This window comes from Anser anser (assembly GCF_964211835.1).
Source record: "Anser anser genome assembly, chromosome: 1".
Taxonomy (NCBI): domain Eukaryota; kingdom Metazoa; phylum Chordata; class Aves; order Anseriformes; family Anatidae; genus Anser; species Anser anser.
Genome location: NC_139720.1, coordinates 57,464,742 through 57,487,088, shown reverse-complemented (window position 1 = coordinate 57,487,088; position 22,347 = coordinate 57,464,742). Strand labels below are relative to the sequence as shown.

At 41.4% G+C, this 22,347-nt stretch overlaps 1 protein-coding gene across 1 annotated transcript in view; it reads right to left on the bottom strand.

Annotated features, from left to right (window-relative positions):
- Positions 1-440: 440 nt before the first annotated feature.
- Positions 441-22,347, bottom strand: part of LARGE1 (LARGE xylosyl- and glucuronyltransferase 1) — a 288,235-nt gene continuing 266,328 nt past the window's right edge. Inside the window, exons 13-16 of the mRNA XM_083824334.1 lie at positions 18,769-19,047; positions 12,271-12,417; positions 6,969-7,164; positions 441-2,473 (exon numbers count right to left, since the gene is read on the bottom strand). Coding sequence (XP_083680460.1) covers positions 2,276-2,473; positions 6,969-7,164; positions 12,271-12,417; positions 18,769-19,047 — 820 coding nt within the window. The 3' untranslated portion in view covers positions 441-2,275. The remainder of the gene's footprint in view (positions 2,474-6,968; positions 7,165-12,270; positions 12,418-18,768; positions 19,048-22,347) is intronic.

Genomic DNA, 22,347 nt, shown 5'->3' with positions numbered 1-22,347 from the left:
CTACGTACAAGTCCACGCTACAGGTTATGCTGTTGCAGGCAACCTAGTCCATCCTTGGGCAACACTGTTAAGCCAAGAAGAAATGTACACCTGGAAATGAGTTTCCAATATATATGAAACATAATCGTGGCCACACTGAAACTCTGATGGGAGATTTTATGTAGGCACAACAAATGTTCAGCCCCTCCTACGATCAGCTTTTGATAACTTTTTGCACATTAGCTAATCATCATGGCTCTGTGCTGCAGGGTTCTCATTCTCAGTATGCATGGTGACCTGGGCCCTTAATGGTGAGTAATACAGGACTTGGTGAGTTAATTTTTTTTTTTTAAATATATCTTAGCCAAGACTGACTGAGTACTCATTTCACTTCTTCCCAGCTCTTCAAAGGTTTTTATGTAAATCTTTACATAAAGCCATTAAGAACGAAAGAAAAGCACTTTGGAAAATTATGCACTGATGTATTCTTACGCAGCCAACACTCCCAGGGGAAAAATCAGTAATTGCACATAGCCTCCCGCCCCTTTTTATTTCTTGTCAAAGATGTTGCCTTTTTTGGCTTTTCTTATATATACACAGCATGATGAACTGATATTTGTAGTTTAAATGTCTGGTTTAACGGTGTGGTTTCCACTGTAACAAAAAGCTCTCACGAAATGTCAGGTTAGAAATAAAACCAAGCTCTAGAGGGATGAGGTGGGGAAGAAAGTAGAAGGTCCAGTGGCTGAAAAACAAAATGGAACCAAGTGAGCAGAACACAATGTGGACCCATTTTCCAGTTCAGGCAGTGGTATTGGTACATGTGGTTGTACAGGGATCTGGGGAAAGGAGAGAGACACATTTCTCACTGAATCGTTTCTGCTTTCTCTATTAACATTGCAACAGAAATTACAAATAGCCCTGCAAGGGGTAGTGCATTAAACCTCAGCTCCTCATCCAATGTAAACACAACATTAATACTGAAAGATAAAGAAAACTGTAAAAAGTCCAGTGTCTTGTTTTCTGTGTTTTGCTTGTTGAGTTTCCTGTCCACCCTCCAGAATATTCCTGTGTGTATTGAAGTTGTGAACTTGACCAGCCCACATTCAGGCAAACAATCACACTCAGATTCCCAACATAAACTTTTCTCCCTCGAATGGGGAGTTTATTCCTAACAGTTCTGCTCCTTTTATTTATAAACTCCTTTAACGAAGTAGTTCTGAGACCTTGTAGCAGGCAGCAGGAGAGCACCCAGGCTACGAGTTGTCGCGCTTATATTCCCTGTTCAGCAAAGAAGTTCACTTAAAGCCCAAGGCCCAGTGCCTTCACGGATGGGCATGCACTGAAATGAGTCTATGAATCAATACCCCCCCGCACAACATGCCTTCTAGGCAAAATCCAATTCTTGCCTAAAAAAGATAAAGAGTTACAACCAGGCCCTTTATTTTATGAGACACATATGAACAAGTTGCTCTGGTGAAAACAGACCTTACACTGACAGGTTTTGTTCACTTTCGGGCAGAGCTACTGATCTTCTTTACTGGACCACCAGAACTGAAGATGGGAAAGAAACACAATGGAGACATTTCCTTGGCAAGGAAAGGAACAGCATTTAGGACTGGGGAAGAGGCAGGGCAGGGCATAAGGGATTTTCCTGATAAAACTTAACTAATTTGAGCATAAAAGACCAACTGATATCATGTACACGCCTAAACCTGTAACACACCTTCTCTGGAGTGCAGTATTGTACAAGTGTCCCCTTCATTTTCAAGGCTAATTCAGACCTTTGGCTCATCCTGCATTTACAAGGTCATCCATGTTAAGAGGGCCACTGTGAACGTTCACAGGTGAAAGTTCCCTTTCAGAGTAGTGCAGATTTGAAATTCACAGGACAGCGACCCGAAGATCTTCCTTTACAGATAAAAAGCATGTCAAATTATTAAATAGCAACATGAAATCCTATATTCTGAAGGTCTGTCTTTGCTCTGCAGTTAAGAGAACAGAGTGCATTCCCAGCCCATGCCCAGTCCCCACCTCTTGCAGTACAGCAGGCGCGTAGCCGGCCCCTCTTGTTGACACCTCACAAATGCTAAAGCTGAAAGGCCTGGGGTGGTTGGGGAAGGGGCTGATGAGCACAGTCTGAAGACATGTCACTTCAAATTTCTACTGTTAGAACTGCCAGGTATGATATAAAAACAGAAAGTATTTCTCAGTTCAAAGTTTGAAGACCGGGTCTCAAACGTTGAGTGGCTCCTCCCTTCAGTGTCTCTGTTTCCTCTAAATGGGCTCCTCTGTGCTAGCTGTTGTTCTCTGCCGTGAGATATTTGAGAGCTGCAAAGCCATAGTGACGTGACATGTCCTGCTGGAACTCCTCCTTCAGGGTCTTGAGACAGATGCGGTATTGCTTGTTGGAGCGAAACTTGGTGATGTCAAAGCTGGGGGCATGCGGCATGTGGATCATGTAGGCGTTGGGCAGCACCGTGAACTCGTACTCCTGGGGGAGAAAGACACCAGCTGTGAGGGGTGTTCCTGAGCCCTCTTGCAATGCACCTCTCTCATGCCTCCACAGTCAAACACATTCTGTCATGCAGCAGTTCACTGTAGGTCTCAAGAACAACTAACCCATACAACTATGCCAAATAAACCTTTTTTTCACGCTGCACTTTCTTGTGTTTATGAAGGACCTACCTTGTCTTTGAAAATGTTTTACTCGGTATAAACCAAATAACAGAGAAACGGTGCTAAAGACATTCCTGACATCATGTCTGCAGCACAGATGTTGTAGTAGTGTGCTTGCAACCAACTGTGAATGCACACAGCATGAGTTTCAATTGTGCTTGCAAAAGCATGCTTTTCCCCCTGTAATTTATCTTTCTTGGGATGCTGGAATAAGCAATATTTTAAAAGGGACACCTTGCACTACCTATGTTGCTTTGCCTGTGTATTAAGATACTTACAGCAACAAAACTGTCCCAGACTATTTATAAACTTGAAGTAGTGGGAGAATATGGTGCCTTTTATAGGCTGTGTGTGAAAATGGACCTGGTAATTTCATATGCTTTGAGAAGGTTTCTCTTCAGATTGTATAAATCTTAGGAAGGTTTTAAACAAATTAACTTCTTCACAAAGTATGAGATATCGTGCTAATTCCTCTGCTCCTCTGTAACTGCTTCACTAATTCTGAAGGTTTTTGACATTTTTTGTTGCTAAAAACTATGGTTCATCCATGTTTCAATTACTCTTATTAGATTTGTTCCATTTTTGTAACTAAATATATGATCGATCATTTGGGGCAAAGCTAGATAAAGAGTGCTTCTTAGAAAAGTTGGGAAGTCACTAGTGTAGGATGTGCAAGAACCAGGTATGTGGTCCCACAAAAATCTGGACAGGAAAGGGATGTGAACCTCAGTAGTCTGTAGCCAAGTGAAGTACCCTAACTGCTAGGGCTATGCTAGCTATTTTTTTCTTGCTAAATTTCAAAAAGTCTGAGTTTGTATGGGATGCAAATGATGAGCCACTTCAAAGCCTCCACAAGCACACTGGCTACTGTTCATACCCGGTTTCTGTTTACAACTGTTTTTGCACTGCCTTATTAACCATCTCTGGGCAAGACAGTGAACAGCCACAGAGCTTCTCCAGAGCATGCTGGCGTTAAAAGAAGTGGTGTTGAACTTCTTCTGGTTTGCAGACTCCAGTCATATGTACATTTAGGAGTCTGTGCTGGGACATGGATTACCTGCAGCTCAGAGGCAGAGTATTCCAAAATATTTTGTTAGGGAAAGAAATTTATGGGAGAGAACACACTTGAGCTAATAAACACTGGGGTTTTCACCTACAGATAGTCCTTCACCTAACAAACTACAATCAATGAGAAGAGACTGAAAACTGCTGGATTATGATGCTACCAGAAACCAAGTGTTTGAGCAACAGATCCCCAGATGAAGGTACAAAGCTGCAGTGCTGTCCCATAAACACTTAGGGAACAGTAGCATCTGTTGGACAGCTAGGTGCAGATGCAGCTGTGTGGCTGCTCCTTTCTCATTATGGGAGTGCCTGTTCCCTGCCAAACAGTGCTACAGAGGTAAATCTTTGTGCCAAATGACAATGCTGTCATACATGGGAATTGGCCCCTGTGAGCTTCTGTTTGGGATGACAAGTGTACAGGAAGAGCAAAATATTCTGATGCTCACAGGCAGAACTCATTTAGCTGGAAGAGACTTGGAACTAATGGGGAATCAAACACAAAAACAAAGGCTGCCATGATAGAATGAGGATAGCTGATGAACAACAAACTACGTAACTTCTCTGCAGGACCTTAACATTAAGGGCTGAATCCGCAGAGGAAGAAAGATCCCCCTCATACAATCTTTTCTCTTTTGCATTTCTTCCTCTGTTTGCATCTCAAGTCTGCCATCCTGCGGGTCAAAGACTTTCTATGCTCTGCAGTGTAAACGGTCCGCAGAGCAGTGCTCCCATCCCTGAAAGGCCTTCAGCCACATAGAAGTGCTCCAAAAACATAAGCCCCTTTGAAAGACGCTGGGCTGGGGTCCTGGAAAAAGAGATGCTCACTGTCTAGTTCCAAAATCACTGGAAGAGTGGGGAAAGGTTTCCTAATGGCCCATCTTTACTATAAGAAAACATCCATTGAGAAAGCAAAGCACTCGCAGGAACCTCTGTCCCTATCTCACAGGTTATAAATGCTTTAGACAGAGACTGTCATTATCCATATATTTGTACAGTATCCAGCTCAGTGGACATCTGCATGCCCCCAGAATAATAATGACGATTATCTCCACGCTGTGTGACGCTCTGAAGGATGGTAGTGGCGCCGGTCCTTGGTGAGGTGTCTCCCACAGTCCTTTTGACACACGCTGCAGTTGTGAGGAGCAGGGAAATAACTCAGCTGAGCGGCTGTTTTGTCTGCTGATAATGGAGCCAGCCAAACAGCTTGCAGCAACATGATCCATGAACGCCCTGAAGCCAAAGGAATGCCTTATGGGTGCTCTGTGCAGCGTTTCCTCCTTTTTATGGAGAGGATATTGCCCCATTCATCACAATTCCTTCCTTCTAACCTCAGGAGCAGCCAGGCAAAGGAGACAGAACTTGGGAGATGGATCAAAATTTGCAACAGAATGAGTGGTTGGGAGATCAAAGCTCCCTGAGGAAAAAGCCTAAATAAACTCCAACTAGGAGCACATCTGAATTTACTGTGAGGAAAACAGAACAAGGTAGTCCAGCGTATTTTGGTCTGGCACAGGGAATTTAATAATTTTAGCTGACATAGGGGAAAGTAGCATGTCCCCTCCAGCCTGATTTTGTGGGAAAACAGGCCAATACCCAAGTTGCTACAGATGAAAATGAAACTTCTTTTCAAAGTGAGAATGTTTTTAAGGCTGGAAGAGTGAGAAAAACAATTCCCCAACTGAGTTAGTTCCATCCCAACAGCCTTTTTAAATACCTGTTTTATGATCAACTTTGAAAAATGTTCCAATTTCCTATGTGTGAGTCTGTATGCTGAGCAAATGTCTCTGAACAGAAGAGTTAAATCATGAGTGCTAGATGAGAGTTGCCAGTGGGAATGTAAGCCCTGATACCCAGATTAACAAATAAATCATTGCATTGGCACTCTCCACAAATGATAGTTAATTGATTAGTGTTTGGATAGTGCACTGGAAAATTAAAGTGCTGTAGCAAAGTATTATTATTAATAATAACATAATGGACAATATTTTTTTTGGTCTGTAATCATTTTTTTTTCCTCAACATAAGTAGGCACAAATTAGTTTGCAATGCCCTTTTTCAAACAGAGGGCAAGTGGCAGGTAGACCAAGGTGGCCATGTGGTTTTGTAAGCAGTAGAAAATACCCCTCCCATATGCCTGCCTGCATCAAAAGCACTGTATCCTGCACCCCAAAGATACAGTCTCCCAGTAACTTGCTGTATGTCTTGTGCTGCTCTGCCTCCTGCAAGCTGGTAAGAGTTGGGCAGAGAGGCATCAACTGTATCCCAGATCCAAGTCCTCATAGCAGAAGCTTAGCATAGCGGGATACAGCTGGCAAAAAAGTAAGGTTTTTTTCAGCTAGCATGAAATGCCAATGGTTCAAAAACTGGAAATGAAATCAAACTGAAAAAAAAAACAAACCCAAACAGCAAAATAAAAAGAACTGCCATGACCCAGCCCCTGCTGATTAACGCACTGGTTAGCTTCACATCCAAGAACAGCGGGGACATGCAAACTCTGCCATTTCAGTGCACAGCAGCACCGGGCTCCCATGGAGCCATAACCAGTGCCAGTCTAAAGATCTAGGTCTGTGACAGGGATCTTGGCAGCTCTGAGAGCTCTGGTGCCAGTCTGGGACTCTCGAGGTCTCTCTGCATCCTTATTCTTAAACATTCTGTCTAGCAGTGCCATCCCAAGCCACAAATCCAAGAGGCAGACAGCCCAAGGATCAAATACCTGGATCCTCTGGAGTTTGCTGCTGCATAGCCAGAGACTTTGGAAATGTAAAGTCCTTGCCTTTGCAGAGATGTGCTGTAAATCCGGGCCAGAAATTGAAGATCCTTGACTTGGATTCAGTTTAAGATTGCTTTTTGGATTCTGAATTAACCGTTGGGACTCACCAACCTCTGTTTAACTGAAAAGCTTCCAGCCAGATCTATAGGTCTACAGATCCCACAGTAGGTGACAAGACTGGTAACAAGTGCTGCGGTACTTGGGCACACTGCTGGGTAGGAGGAATTGTGCCACTCTGAGACAACAGCTTTCTCAGCACTGACAGATGAACTAAGGAGACTCAGTACTCTTTTTAATGCTTGACAAGGGCTAAACTGAGTGTTCCCAGCTCAAAAAAGCACTCATTAAGGAGCTCAGTAAGGCCGGGTGAGCACTTTGGCAATGCAGAGCTTGAAGCCTTTCTACAGAAGGTGGATTTCTTTTAACAACCCTGCTGCCCGCCCCTGTGTGAGTTATGCAGGCATCATCTCCTCACCTGTGCATCCAGTTCCATGATGTGAGCCACTTTGTTCCAGCCAAATCCAACAAACCGCCTGTCATACTCCGGGCAGTCCTTCCTCACAACAACGTATGGCTCGAAGTCTGCTTCCCACTCAACGCGGTAGGGGGTGGTGGCTGTTCGCCACTTGGCAAAGTTCGTTGGCGCGTGCCCTTTTGTCCAGACGTGATACCTTCAACAGACATAAATGGCACGGACACGGGGAGGCAATTAAACAGGACACATCTTGGCGAGGCTACAAAATGTTACTTGTTAGATAAAACGCTCGAAAATAAGGACATTAGCTTACAGTTCACATCATCGTTTTCAGGACGCATCAGAGGCAATTTCTAGGACTGTTTCCAGCACGCTTCCCAGAGCCTCTGTGTGCTTGATGCTTAAACACATCTAGCTGGTGAAGGATGGTGTGAAAACACTACCTAACGCTAAAGTGAGGTACAATTACAAAACACACAGACAGTTCATCTGCGCTGCAAAGTGCTGTGTCTCATTCCTAGCAACCAAGTGGCTGCATCAGTGCTCTAAAATCGGCATGAAACCCTGTAGCTCACACAAGGCCCTGAAAATTAGCTATTTCTACACCACAGTGACATTCACGATCTGTTTTGTATGCAATTTTATACTTCGTATGAGAGACACCTGCAGCTCTGGAGAGATGTTCTGTTTTATTAATTACTGTTATTACTATGGCAGGAGCCAAAGTGCATAATTAAATTAATAAGTAAAATATCACATAAAGGCATTTCTGCTGCACTTTCTATATTGTGGGGGGTGCTTGTGTAATCCTGAGTAAGGTAATCAATTTGATTTACAGAAAAGGATCCTTTTATACTTCGTTAATCTTGTTTAGGTCACAGCAGGTCCCTTCCAAGCACAGCTTGAATCCACCCCATTAGTGCCAGGGTCAATGATTCTCTCGCCCACTTACTCTTCTTACACCTTTCCAAAAATCAATGAGACAGGCTCTTTCTGCAGACTCATAGATTAAATAATGAAACAAAGGCATAGCAGGCCATCTGTATTACAATGCTCTGAGATGTGTAACAGAAGGGGCAAAACAAACATCCTGCCAGTTTGTAATGTAAGGTACATTGAATTCACGGGGATGACTCATGTGCTCAAAGTGAAGAGATTTAAGCTTTAACTATTTGTAGAGCTGGGACCTGGATTCTCATACTGTCGCAAGCTATCGTTAAAAACAGAGACGTAAAATCACAGCCCAAGAGTTTCCACTTTGGCTGTATACTCATGTGACTTATTACTGGACAGTTTCACTGACTCTCCTTGGTCAGGGGCAGTGCAGGAGGACAGGATTATTATCCACAGCACTGGGGTCCCAAGTAACCTATGGTCTTTTGAAAGCTGCATTTCTAAGTTGTAAACAGGTTGCATTACTTTCAGATATCTGCCTTGGGAACCAGGAAAAACAAAGCCTGTCTGTACTAAAAAAAAAACTGACAGTGAATGAATTAACCAGAGTTTATTAGAAACCAGTGCTGGATTCAAAAAGATTACAATCCTTAAAAGCCTTTGGAACCATCTCCAAGAAGCCCATCCCTTTTCTGGAAGTGACTTGGTAACCTATGCAGTCACTAATGACCAGCTATCTGTGATGCAAAAAATATAATCACAATATAGAGCTTAAAATGATATGGGATTGTGGAGGATGCTCTATCTTCTAATGTCCTACCTCCGGCATTTTGAAATTAATTATGATAATAACAATAATGACTACTAAACACTCATGAAGTGATTTGTATCTTCAAAGCCGCATGTAAACTTTGGTTAATTGAGAGATTCCTGCAGAGAATCAGGCAAATGCTGCTGTTCCTCTAGTAACACTCTCCTACTGATTAAAGCAGCGGGGGTAACAGGACACTAGCCATAAAAACATCCCTTACGTTTGACCCTTTTCAGGGATAGCAATGTAAGCAGACACAACAGCTCAGGTATAACCTCTGTGAGTGGAGAGAGTGAACCAGCAGGAAAAATTAAATCGTGGGGAACAGACAATGAAGAGAGGACAGGGAAGTGGGAGTGGAAAGAGAAAAAACAGAAAGGAAGGAATAGACCTGACCAAACCAAACAAAAAAATACCAGAGATCTTTTACTTGCCTCTTCAGAGCAACTGATGTGAGTGGAGGGAAAGTGACAGACAAAAGGGCAGCTAAGGTCAGGACAAATAGGAATCTCAGTACAGGATGCTCAAATAAGGTGTGAACACACTAATTACTATGGAATAATCAGTCTGGAAGTTAGAACTGTGAGAGTTCAGGATTACATACATATATGTACATAAAATATGGGTCTAAATATATATACGTGTACATATAATCTGCTGGAGTTAGGTCTTGGCCAATGACTAATCGTCACATGAAATGAACTGCAAAATCAGAATATGCAGACACCATTACACGGATGTCCTTATAGGGGAAGCTGTCATAAAAGAGTGAGTCATTTCCAACAGACTTTACTCTCAGTGATGCTGTTGTGAGAACTGGTTCACTGTCTGTATTGGTCTTCCATCAGCAGGACAAATGGGTAAGTCTAGGACTCCCACTCAGAGCCTTTTCACCCAAGATTTAAACGCACCTTGAATTTTAAGGCCACACTCAATTTCGCAGATTTTTGGGAGAAGTCTCTCTTTGTGAAAATAGTGACCAAGATATTTTCAATAACACTGGAAATTTTGAAAAATCCAAACAAAATCAGTTGATCTCTGTACAGTGATTATGAGTTTCTTTCCCATGGTTCATTTAAAACATCTACCAAAAAACCCACCCATAACTGTTTTGGGTCAAATGTTTCATCTTACTATCTATATCCACTGCTTTTTTTTCCAAAATACAATTTCAAAACTACAGCAAACTTTGCTAAAGTTAGCAAAATTAAATTGTTATTCTTCTCAGAGTGTTCTACTTCACTCTTCTGCCCTGTCACTCAAAGCTTCATGTTTCAGTGAGAAAAATGTTTTGGTGAAAGAAAAACTTCCTCAGCTCTGTTCTCAGATGCTTAAACATTTTGCTGGATTGTGAATGCAATCAGTTAATTAGTTAATCAGTCGTTGCTGGTTATGTTTTCTCAATATGATGCATCTTCTACCAGCTGTGGTTTTCCTCGTGCCTGAAAGCTGTGTCGGCAGCACATTCGTGGTTCATCAGCTATTACCCAGCCACGAAGCAGGCACATCCTCAGGAGGCACAGTCACAGCCAGCACCTGCACACGAAGCCATCAAGCCGGGACAGAGCATCCCACTGCTGCAGAGAGTTTCCACGCAGCACACCCTGTCAGCCACAGATGCTCACACGTCTTCCTTTTCCTTTTGGTGGTGACTGGGGGATGTAATTGAGAGCCGTTTTGTACTCCTTAGCTGCCCAGAGGTAGAAAAGGTCACCATTTGGAAAAGAGGTGACAAAAGCAATTTCAGTGAGGGAAAGATTGTAATCTACCGTGTGGTGTGAGGGACTGGGATGCTGCAGGCACTCTCAGCAATCACTGTCACAGCAGTCCTCCCCAGCTCACTCCCACCCGCTCAGCCTTTGAATTGCAGCATTATTAAAGCACCTTGAAGGTGGAGGTGGAAATTCTCAGCCCGGATCACAGCTGCTTTGTGGCTGTTGATAGATTTGAACAATGAAACGAGCCAAAGCAAACTACGGAAGCATTTGTAAAACATGTCTTACATTAATATGTAAACCAGCTACAGTTCGCATGTCCTTCAGTTCTTTTTTAACCTTGCTCTGGCAAAACTCCCACTGATGTTAAAGAGATTTTTGCCTGAGTGAGACTTGAGAAAGGAGGTGCAAATCTGTCTGTGTGCGGAACATGCCAACATGCTGAATAGCTTGGAGATGAAATCTGTAGTGGAAGGCCACTGCTGTGCAGGCTGAAAATTTGACTGCTGGTGGAATGTAACAGCTGAAAATCCTGAGGGTGTTATTTTCCACTGCAAGGATTTTTTCTTTCAACTATGGGAGAAACAATTACTCTCTATCAACAAATATCTTGTTAATTTGTACTTTGTTGACTGCTAAGGAATGACAGGGGAAAGATGCTTGGTCTACCAGTAACCTTAAGTAATTTTCCGGAGAGAGGCATGCCTCCCTAATATCTCAGTCATCCCGAGCTTCTATTTCAAGGTAGTCATGGGTAGAGGTAGGGTCAGAATTGTGTTTTCCAGGCTCACACAGGCTGTCTGCTTATGACGTCTGCATAAAGTTGCATGAGAGAAGGGTGGCTGCTGCAACAAGAGTGGTGCATAATGCAGGGAATGGAAGTAGTGTGAGGAAAGCTCTAAAGTAAGAAAAGGATGGGAGATGTGATAAAGAGCTGCGCTGGCCATGGATAACACTTAGTGTTTTCATAGTTCTTATCTCTAGATCTCAAAATACTGTAAAAAGCAGAGGTGAACATTGTTACCTGCATTTCAGAGATGGAGAACAGAGATGTAAGAAAGAACTGATTCATGTATCACCTCCCAGCAGGACACTAGTGGAGATGGGACAAGAACACAGGTTTCCTAAGCCCCCTCCCTGTGCAATATCATAAGATCATATTGTACTCTTGCCATCACTACGATGCTTTACAAATGTCTGCTAATCAGACCTTACCACACACCCATGAGACAGTTAACCCTTGGTAGCTGCATTTTAAAACTGAAAAGTCTGACAGATAATAGAAGTGACTTGTTCACAGCAACAAAAGGAGTCTGTTTCAGAGAGGAGCTCTGAATTTAGGTGCTCTTCATTTCTCAGCTTCTACTCAGAGTATACTTTCACCTCTACATTGGGAAACTCTGGCTATTTAAGCAGCTGTTTCATACTTTTTAAGAGCACATGGCAAGCTTGTATTTGTTTTTCCAATCAGTCAGTATGAAACCAAACCAATGAGCAGAGAGAAATTATTTTTGGTCACATGAGGGACTCAGCTATCCAGATAGTATTTGGCAGCCAAAAAGGAAATTACACGCACATGAGTGTAATGGTCGCGCCTGATTTTGTAGAGCAATAAAGAATGACGAAAATAAAACAAATTCAATTTAACAACTGAAGTCCTTCAGTAGGGGAGCGTAATACTAGCTAAAACGCTGAGCTTACAGATGGAATATATCCACATATGATTCTGTTCACTGCCTGTCTATGAAAAGAGAAAAAAATCCAATACATTTCTTAATGGAGCTAGGTAGCTGACAGAAGAGAATAATAAAATATTCACAGAACATCAAGAAAACTCTTTAGAGATAATGACCACAGGTTCAACGAAAGTACTTTCCATTACCTGAATGTAAAGAGGGTTCCCATGTCCAACATAGATAGCAGCTCTGCTTTTGACTTGGGGAAGGAGAGGCGGTAGCGTAGGGTCTCAAAAGCAGGTACAATCAGAGCTTTCTTGGTGTTAGCCAGGTCTAGCTGGATGACGGACTTCCTGGAAAAGAGAAACAAATACGAGCAGAAAAATGTTAAACTGAGAAAATCACTTGGCATTTCAAAATAAAGAGCAGAGAATGGGCAGTTTGATACTGCAAATGTAACTATGGCTCATATTCTTTCCCATAGGTGCATTGTTTTTTCCTCTCTTTTTGAATCTGCTACTCTGTGAGCAGGGAGAACAGTACAGTTCAAAAAGAGCTTGTGTGTTTGGCAGATCAATGCTACCCTGCCCGTTCAGGGATGCCCTGAGCTGAATTAGGAGTCTGAGTAGGGCCAACTGACCAGCCCTGTAAGAGAAATGCAGTTAAATCTCTTTATGTTTCTACATACATGGCAAAGAGCTGCCCAGTCCGTGGCAGTTCTAAAGAACTGGGTTTTATTCAGGACTTTACAAGGTGAGGAGTCAGAAAGTTTAGTTGCATTTCAACCTAGCAGTTCTCTGGGTTATGCTGTGCCATCATATTTGCTTTTCACCTCCGCTTTAGAGCTCTGTGTGTCCTTTGAGGTAAGCATTACCTTAGCCCCCTTATGGACCAGGTATCTGCCCTCAAGAACGCTGGCTGCCATGAAGGTCAGTCTTTGTTCAAGACAAGGCACAGATCTATTGCAACGTGGTGCAAATAACCACAGCTGGAAATTAGCAGAAGTGTTTCTTCGTTATTGTTAATCATGTGTATGGTAGTGTCTGGAGCTCAGAGCTCATTTGTGCTTGGCACTGTACGTAAGGCAAAGAGGTTGTTTGCTACAGAGAAGAACTGTGCACTGGGTGCAAAGAGCTACCTCGCTTTTTGCCTTCTTTTGCTGCAAGTTGTTCAGTGTGGAGACTTTCAGTGTGTGTGTGTACATGCAAGGATACTGCATTTTGTGCAAAAAGGCCCTTCCAGACAGGGGCCTTAGGACAACAGCTTAGCAATCTTACAGACTGCCTGCCAGATGTGTTCTGTCTTTTCCTTCCTAGCAAACTAAAATTCAAAGAAAAGGAAAGAGAAGTTCATTTTCCATCCCCTGACTGAATCTTAGCATGCTTGTCATTAGAAATAACTCTGTCTTGATTTTCCTTTCATTATCTTTATATTTCGTAAGAGAAATATGCCTCTCTCTCCCTGTCAAAGTCAGTTCCCCTTAACAGGATTCACTGTCCTGGCTTTTATGTTACTGCAACAAGCAATCAAGGACAATGTTGACAAGCAAGAAACTCTACAGCCTTATAAGATGAAGGAATTGGGATCACTGTCATAATACTAGAAGGACCAAACAAACCACTCTTCTAAAGCATAGAATATCTAGAATGTATTTCTATTGCCATCAGAGAAAAAGAAAAAGAGCAGGTCTATTTAATAAAATCTGAATTTTAGAGAATTCATATCACCCTATGGGCCTGTTCTATAAAAGAAAATCTGTTCCCAAAGCCTTACTGCAAAGTTTGCATTGTTTAAAGAACCCCTGCCACATTCCACTGAATTTTTCACAACTGAAGGATTTTAACAGTGTCTTATTATACCTTTTTTGTACTTTCCTTATTTCTTCTCCCTCACCATCACTAATGGCCAAGATATCTGCATGTAAATAGATGAATCCTTTACAATCAGCCTCCACGACCTTCCAGAATCACTGAGCAGTGCCAGCACCCAGTCTTTATGATGCTTTTAATGTTTTTTCCTCTTCACACCTTCTCTGCAAGCAGGGTACGCTAATACAGTTACTCTGACAACATCTCAGGCTTTCTGCACTCTATGCAATCTGTCAGACTTGAGCAGTGCAGCTTTGAGGATTCAGTGCAAGGAAGAAACAGGTGATGTTTGCAGTGATGCTCATCCTCTGGGCTCTTTAAGGGAAGAGCAACTTCCATTTATGGCTGCTGCTGTCTCTTTCATGGAGAGCTCAAAAGCCTCATGCAAAACTCAAGGCCTCATCTGTGCTTGGCACTGTCCAAGGAGTAGGGGACAATCCTGTCCACCAAAGTTCACAGTCTGAAGTAGAACAAAGCTAAAGTAGGTATCGGTATTAAGTAAGGGTGTAAGGCAGAGTTGCATGTTACAACTAGTGTTGAGTGTGACTTATTTTCTAAAATATGGGAAACAAGTACAAAAATTATATGCGTATCAATAATCCTTTCACACACTCCCCAGTCTTGTCATCTGCAAATTTAATACAGGTGTCAGTGGCTGAACTGGGCCTTAGATCTCTTGTTGGAAAGAACAGATGACAATAGCTTTACAAAGAAAACCAACACAGAGTGAACAAACTGATACTTGAGGCTGAAATCACTGTAACAGTCCAAGGTTAGTATGAAAAAAAAAGCAGAATATGAAAACAAGATGCTTGTACTAGATGCAGTCAAACATAGAGAACCACCAGAGGTGCTTCGAGGGTAAAATAATGTAATGGGATAATCTTTGCAGAAATATTTTCAAGAGGTATGTGAGCATCTGAGGTGCATATTGTTAAGGCCAAAGGGTAGAGGTTCAGCAAAACTGATTTGGGAGCTGAGGGCAGCACTGATCTCTGAGTAGAACAGCCTGCTTCGAATGTGCACTAGATGACATAAAAGACTGACATAAGGTGAGGAAAGAATCAATGCTGCTGTCCAGGTGCTGAACCTCAGTGACAGAGGACAACAGAGGCCATGTTAATTGCAATAAAGACAAGCAGGTTTTGGTAGAGAAAAGAACTCATTCCATTTTCTTCTGATAAGAAGTTGGTGGTCTGCTCCTTGGACTCCCAGCTGAAAATCTAACCTCTTCCTACTGTGTGGTGCTGTTTTTTTTTGTTTGTTTGTTTGTTTTTCGTGTTTGAGTGGAGGTGCCATTTGCAGGTTGACTGGTTTTGTGATACTTGGAATGGAAAATTTCCACTGTTAAGTGTTGCAACATATGTGGAATATAACGTGAGGAATACATCAGGTTATTTTACAAACCAGCACTGGGGAAACTTTTTAATTCCTGCACTATCCTTGTGAGAGCTGTTTTTTGGATTCTGTAATATCAATCCTGTACCCATTTTCCTATATCTGTCCTTTTCCCCAAACCCCAAAATGAGGATATAAGATTTTATGAGGAGGTTTCTCTTTGCTAGTGTTGTCCAGGAAACCGTTTCCCAGGCACCTTTGTGTTCAGACCCGATGTATGTCATTCTGACACAGCGAGGGTTGGGTTAAATTTCTAATCTACTAATCAACTCTATTTTTGTAAAGCATGGATGAAATGAACCTTAAATCACAAGCGTCTCCTCAGAGGTTGAATGAACTCCAGCATGTTGAGATCAATATTTTCATCTCCACAGTCTTTTCCAAAAATTAACAAATCATTTTCATCCTCAAGTGGGCAGATAGTAGTATCATTCCCATTTCTGCTGGATAAAGAAGCTCAGACACAGAAATACTAACAACCTAATCCAAAAGCACTGAATTCAGAAAAAATAAAATAAAAAAGTGTCCATTAATTCCAATTATCTTCCACCATTAGGACCCTCAGTGATTAGCTCAAGATCAATGGACAAGGTAGTCATGGGGTTTGTTACAAGAACTGAAGAGTTGTCAGCCCAGTGTTAAATTCATCAGGACTTTCATCCTCTCTACAAAAGCAACCTTCAAAGGCACCCAACAAATAAAAATTAACAGGCACAACATGTAGTGTGACTCTTTCTGAGATGCTAAAGAGCAACCAGAAATATTTCACAATTCATGTTACAAGGAAGAGGTCTAAAACCTATGGATAGAGTTTGGATGCAAGCTCCCAGTTTATGCTAATGTGTCCCTGGAAGCAAAGGGCATATTTTACACAAATATGTCAAGAAAGAACTTTAGTGCTAGCTGTGACAACTGTAGATACCATAAAGAAGCAGCCTGTCTAGTTATTTTATGTTAGAAGAGCCTTTAGGTTGACCCACACACCTTACTTTTTGCAACCAGAAAGAGCCTTTAGCTCTGGGGCAATGACAAGATGACCTCAGTAACAAATGACTGAAGGTGACAAAAGACTTCTGCTCAGCGCAGACCATAAAAATGCCTGAGTTTTGTAACCAGGAAGCCTTTAAATGATACATTTCTTCCCCTCTGTACTTTACAGGAGAGTAAGGTAGAACAAAAAGGGGTTTTGATGGAGATTAAAAGCATTGAAAAGGCATTACTTAGCAGCTGTGAAAAAGCTCAATTAACATAAATCTAAGTGCTAGCAACAGATACCTAGAGGGACTGGTTACCGTCAACTTCTCCTTCAAAACTGGCTGCAATCCTTCACATACAACGCCTTCAAAACAGGTTGAAAATGTTTTTCAAAATTCCTTTCTCTGAGAATACATACTCTGTAGAGACACAATATACAATATATGCAACTTGCAAGCGAGATGGAGTTGTCTGGCTCGTTCTGTATACAGTAGCACCTGAAACACCACATTACATCTTTTTGCGTATGGTTTTTCTCTCTGAGGAAATGAGAATATGTATATTAACACTCTACCAAACAGTAGCTGCCATTCCAACAGACGGCGCTGATCAGCTACCTGAAGGGGCTGTGGGAACAGTCAATGTGGAAATTTACAACATATCTGTATTTAAAATAATCTCATTGCACCCACTGCTATTTTGCTCAGAAAAAATCATTACTGAAAAAGCAACAAAAGACTCTAGTCGTGTCCTCCCCTACCCTCCTTCCAATCCAGTCCCCCTTTAAAGAGCTGGAAGTAGAGGATTAGCAATTTCAATATTCCCAAGCAACAGAGATGCACAGAGTTAAGGTGGTGTGGGTCTCACAAAAGACTTGTAGAGCAATGCAAGGTCTCAGATGCAACAATGTTCAGTGTCAATCCTTTTTTTTTTTTGAACAACACCAATGTGTGGCATCACTGTGCATTTAGTCCTATGATACATTATCACCATATCAGAGTAATTTGTATGGCTGTAATGTCTCAAGCGCATTATGGCATGTCATTTTGTTTTCTTTCTTCTCTTCTTCGTTTCAATGCTGGCTGCCATCAATGCACTGCAAAGCAGCATGTAGGAACAAGCTGTATTTCTGGTTCTACATGTCAGTGTCAACAGCTGGTATCCTTCCCGTGTCCAGCATTGATCTGAAGAAATGTAACAGCATGCAGCACTTACGTCAAAGAACGGTATTGCTAATAACAGCAGTCCTTGTACGTATCTTGAGACGGTTAATGTGTGCAAGAGACAGAATTATTCTGGAATCCTCATAGCATAAGTAAAAAAGAAATATCCCTAAAATAAGTGGGAAACTGGCTGACACAGTGGGATAAAGCTTCAGTGATATTGTTGAAATCCAGCATCTTAAAAGCCATAGTGAATTTGGCCCAGTTCACGGATGTGGAAAGTGAAAAAGGCAGCTGTCCACATGAGGGAGAAGTGAGAAGATACTTATTGAGTTAGCCTGAAACAAAGGAATTGATTCATAAGTTTACAGTACAGGAAGGTATATTTCCCTTTACACTCCAGCACACCAGGCCTACATATCGAAAGGGCTCACCTACAGGCAGACCCTCACTGGAGCACTGTGATCAGGTTTTACCAAACTCAAAAAGAGATGAAAGACAAAACTGGTTAAAGACTAAGGAACTGAAATCCTTCTCTCTGGCCACAGGGTGTCCTCCTTGCTCTATGCTTTGGCCTCAGGTGACCAGCCTCTGTAGAGGAAAAAGGTCTTTATTAAAAATAGCTTTGTTAATAGATCAGAGATCTGTAGTTTGTTCAGCCCAACTTGCTCACATTCATTAAGATACAGTACACACTGAGGTTACTCTTCCCAGTTTCTTTACGCTAATTATTTTGCCTTGACAGGTGCAGGTCATAGTCATATTCTTAAGCTGGTTAGACTCTCATCCCCTTTTCAAGATATGGAGCTGGATAAAGAGTGTATCACAAGGACAAAAAATTCAGTATCATTCTGCATGTTTTTTCTGTCACTGACATTAAGAACCTGGGATGTTTAAGGAAATTGCTCAGTTCACATCTCTGCTAATACTGGACACTATTGTACATTTAATGACACTTAATCCAGTTCAATTTTCAAACTGTTTCTTCTGCTGCTTTAAGGAAATTGTGCTGATAGCTAACAGGTTTCACATTTAGAACCTTTTTTTTTTTTTTTCCTTTCATAACTATATTGTGTTACTTCTAGTTACAGCCTCTTCCTGTACCCTAAAAATTCTTGTGCCTTGCTGGGTGTTGTCACACTTCAAACAACTAAACTGCCTCTTTCAGAGCTGCTCAACTAAACTGCCTCTTTCAGATCTGCTCAAATTGCATTATTTTGGGAATGTGTGAGAAGGGAGGGGTGTGGAAGGGCTGAGAAAGCATGTGGCAACAGGGAACCCTCCATCACTGTCCATTTACCTGAGGTACTCGTAGAGTCCATACATGGGCAGGAAGTCAATGTCAGACAGAAACATGTACGGTGTGCTGATATGCTTCATGGCCACGTTCCTTAGCAGATTCACAGGATAGAACTGGCCTTCCTTGTACACGATATGGTAGCCGACGTTGTGGCGGCTCATTAGTACTTCTGAGCCCTGGGCGTAGCGCAGAAATTGCTGGGCTTCTGCATCAGAAAGATAGAGTGCCAGGCTGATTGGACCTTCCCAGTGTTTGCAGATCGCTTCAAGCATCTGGAGCCTGAAAGAGGAAGGGTGAGAATAATAAAAGGCTGTCTCCCCGTCTGGGACTATTTGCCTGGGTTCATCTCATCAAATACAGATACCTCTACCTAAGTGAGACAGATTGGCATCACTTTATATCCTGTGGAAAGCAATAAATATTTCTACAGCACAATTCATCTTATCTAAATCCACGTCTCTTTCTGGACAGGTGGACTGCACCCTAGATACGCCTACCTCTCTCCAGTGAATACGAGGGAGACAAAGATGGCACTAGCTCATATATAAACATCCACAACACAAATACCTAAAGCCAGGTGAAATCAATGACAATCCTTTCTGCTTAAAGCCTTGATGCTGCAGGAAAACCCACATGGATGATGGGGCTTCATCTGATGAGAGCTTTGAGTGGTTGTAGGGATCTGTCTATGTAGATCTACTTACAGAATAGGGGACTTGTAATCTAAAGCAATGGCTATTGCCCAATTCACATTTTAGGCCAAGTTTGTCTCTCTTCAAGAAGCCAGTGGAGAAGAAAGGTGTACAGACCCACAGATTACTTTACCTCCTGTTTAGGAAAACCTTTTCAAAATTTTTGCAAGGTGGTTAGTCAGATCTTAAAAAATGTTGAAAGTGATAGGTCAAGGGAATACTGACTTATATAAACATTTGTGTTGACTGGAAAAACTCACTGTCAGGGGAAGGAACAGGAAAGGACGAAACATCAATAGAAATGGGGCTTACCATGAGTAAGGAGAGAAGGAGGGAGAGATGGCACTGTCATGGAATACCAAAAGAACAGTCCAGACAAAACCATCATTTAAAATACTAATCTGTATATGTTTTAGCAGTACCTCCTCAAAGTCCATGAAATGATTTTTGAAACAGGTTGTATCAATGAATATTTTTAAAACTCTCAGCAATTACAATATTATTGATGAAAATGACAACAAAAGACCTCATATACAATGTAAATCAAACCCAGTCTGGTCAAAATAGATTAATCACTTTGGACAATTTATACGGAATTGCCTAGAGATTAAGATATGCCACCCAAAAATACAGCAAGAACTGATTACAAAGCCTCTTGAGTTAATATAAAGGGAAATGAACCTATGCAGCCTAGCCACATATTCTATTAAAAATTAGGAAGAGTAGATGATGCAACATGATTATCTTCTCTACCTTCCATATCCGCATTACTAGATTTTTCCTATTAATATTTATACAGAATACAAGAAAAGTTTTCTGCATCATTGTAATCAGAGAAAATAATTCCCCCCTCCTACTATCACACTATTGCAGCAGAAAGGAATGATATACCAGCAAACACAAATTCTGATTTAACATTAATAGCGTTTTCCAGTGTTTCTGAATGATCCTGATGACATTCAAGACGATATAATCATTTTGTCTTAGATATGAGATATTACCTTTACTAATCTATACCTGGTGCATTATTTTCTTTTCATCTATTATTGAAACAAAGGCTATTATCAGCCTGAAACATACAGCTGAATTAGAAACACAAATCGATAAAAAGGATCTAAAAGGTATGTGAAGGCTTTAGGCTTTTGATTGCACTAATAACAAATAGAGAAAAAAAATATATTTTTTGTCTTTCTTCAATATAGCGACAACCTGTTAATCAGTAGGATCCATTTCATCATCACTCAGGTTTAGGGCAGCCTTTTATAAATGAAATACTTGCCTAGAAAGAAATGTAGCAAAATGCTTTTCAAGGACTCTAAGCAGTGGACAAATGGCATACATAACTTATTTAAACGGCACACCTGATGATGCCTGCAAAGCTTTCTGCAACAGTTAAGTGGAAACTGGGTTTTGCTGGTATAAATTTCCAGCTGGACAGCTTAGTGCCCTTCAGAACACTCCATTTTGCTGTGCCTTTCTCATTGACAGGCTCCACTTCTATGAGTTGATACAGGGACTGCTGGATGATGCTCCCTGATCTGAACTCTATAGGTTGTTAGAATAGTCTTTTTTTGACCACAGAACTTAGAAATACAAGTTTCTAAACACACCAAGTTATTTCTTTGTTGTTAGTTGTCTTGAGGAATGTGTTCTCTAGAGAAAATAAACAAACTCTAATACTGCATAATAAATGAGGTCATCATTTAGCTGGTATTTTTTTAAAGGTCTGTTTCAGTCAAGAGAATTTTACTGGTGAGATTCTTTGTTTTCACTCTTCCTCTTAAGCACATTCAACCAATTTACGAGTCTTTCTCACCCTGACCTCAAGCAGTCTAATGCTAAATTTGTCTTTCCTCATCCACATCCTTAGCTTACATTTCTCCTATTTCTGATTCCTAGGTACATACCATGCCTTTAAAAAGGCTGCCTAGCCAAAGTACTTGCTTGAAAGCCACATACAAAGCCTGTGATGCAACCAAGCTATTATCAGACCAAATTTGTCACATCAGTACAAGAGGAGACCAATAACAACACTGAATGAAGTCGCTCTCAAAGCCTCTATCTAAAGACATTAATGTTACCTCCTAAACTGCATCGCTGTCTTCCATTCCCCAAGCCTATAGCACAAACAAATGTAAGCCTGTCACAAGTCATGTCAGTCTCAACTCCAGCAGGTCTAGAATTGGAGACAACCGGGAGTTGATTTTTTTTGCCTTTCCTTATGTCGGATGATCATTTGAAAGAACTAAGCAACATAGCATATAGCACACTGTTTACGTACATGCCATCTTACATCTGAGACACTAATATTAAATGTCTACAGCTATCTGGAGGAATTTAATAAAAGTGGTCTAAAGAAGGTACCAAAAAATAAAGCAGTAACCGAAAGAAAACAAAGCAGCTAAACAGCTCTTTGGTATGATATTATTTATTGATTTTAGCTGAAAGAGAGTATTTCCAACTCAAATCAATAATTTATAGCAGCACACCAAAGAAGTAGGGAAGATTTTTCCTGCACGGTATCAGGAGGGCTGTTCTTCCTGAATAAAAATGTGTGGTTCTGTCTATCAATAAAAACATGTGCCCCAGTGAGGATCCAGAAAGAGAAACAGATGCTCAGACTTTGCATCAGTGCCAGTGAATCAGTGCCGAGCCCCAGCTCATTCTTTTGAATTAAATTCTGGGGGGAAAATATACCATGTGCACAGACTAACTCTACTAATTTACTGTGGCACTCACTCAGGGTCTGGCTTAATTTATTTCTTTAGTTTTTTACTCAAAGGTTTGTGAACACTTAAGAAATGTTTCCTCAATTAAAAATCAATAGAACAGACACCGATGTGCATAGCAAATCATAATACGATGTGCAGGATGCAGTGCTGAGGCA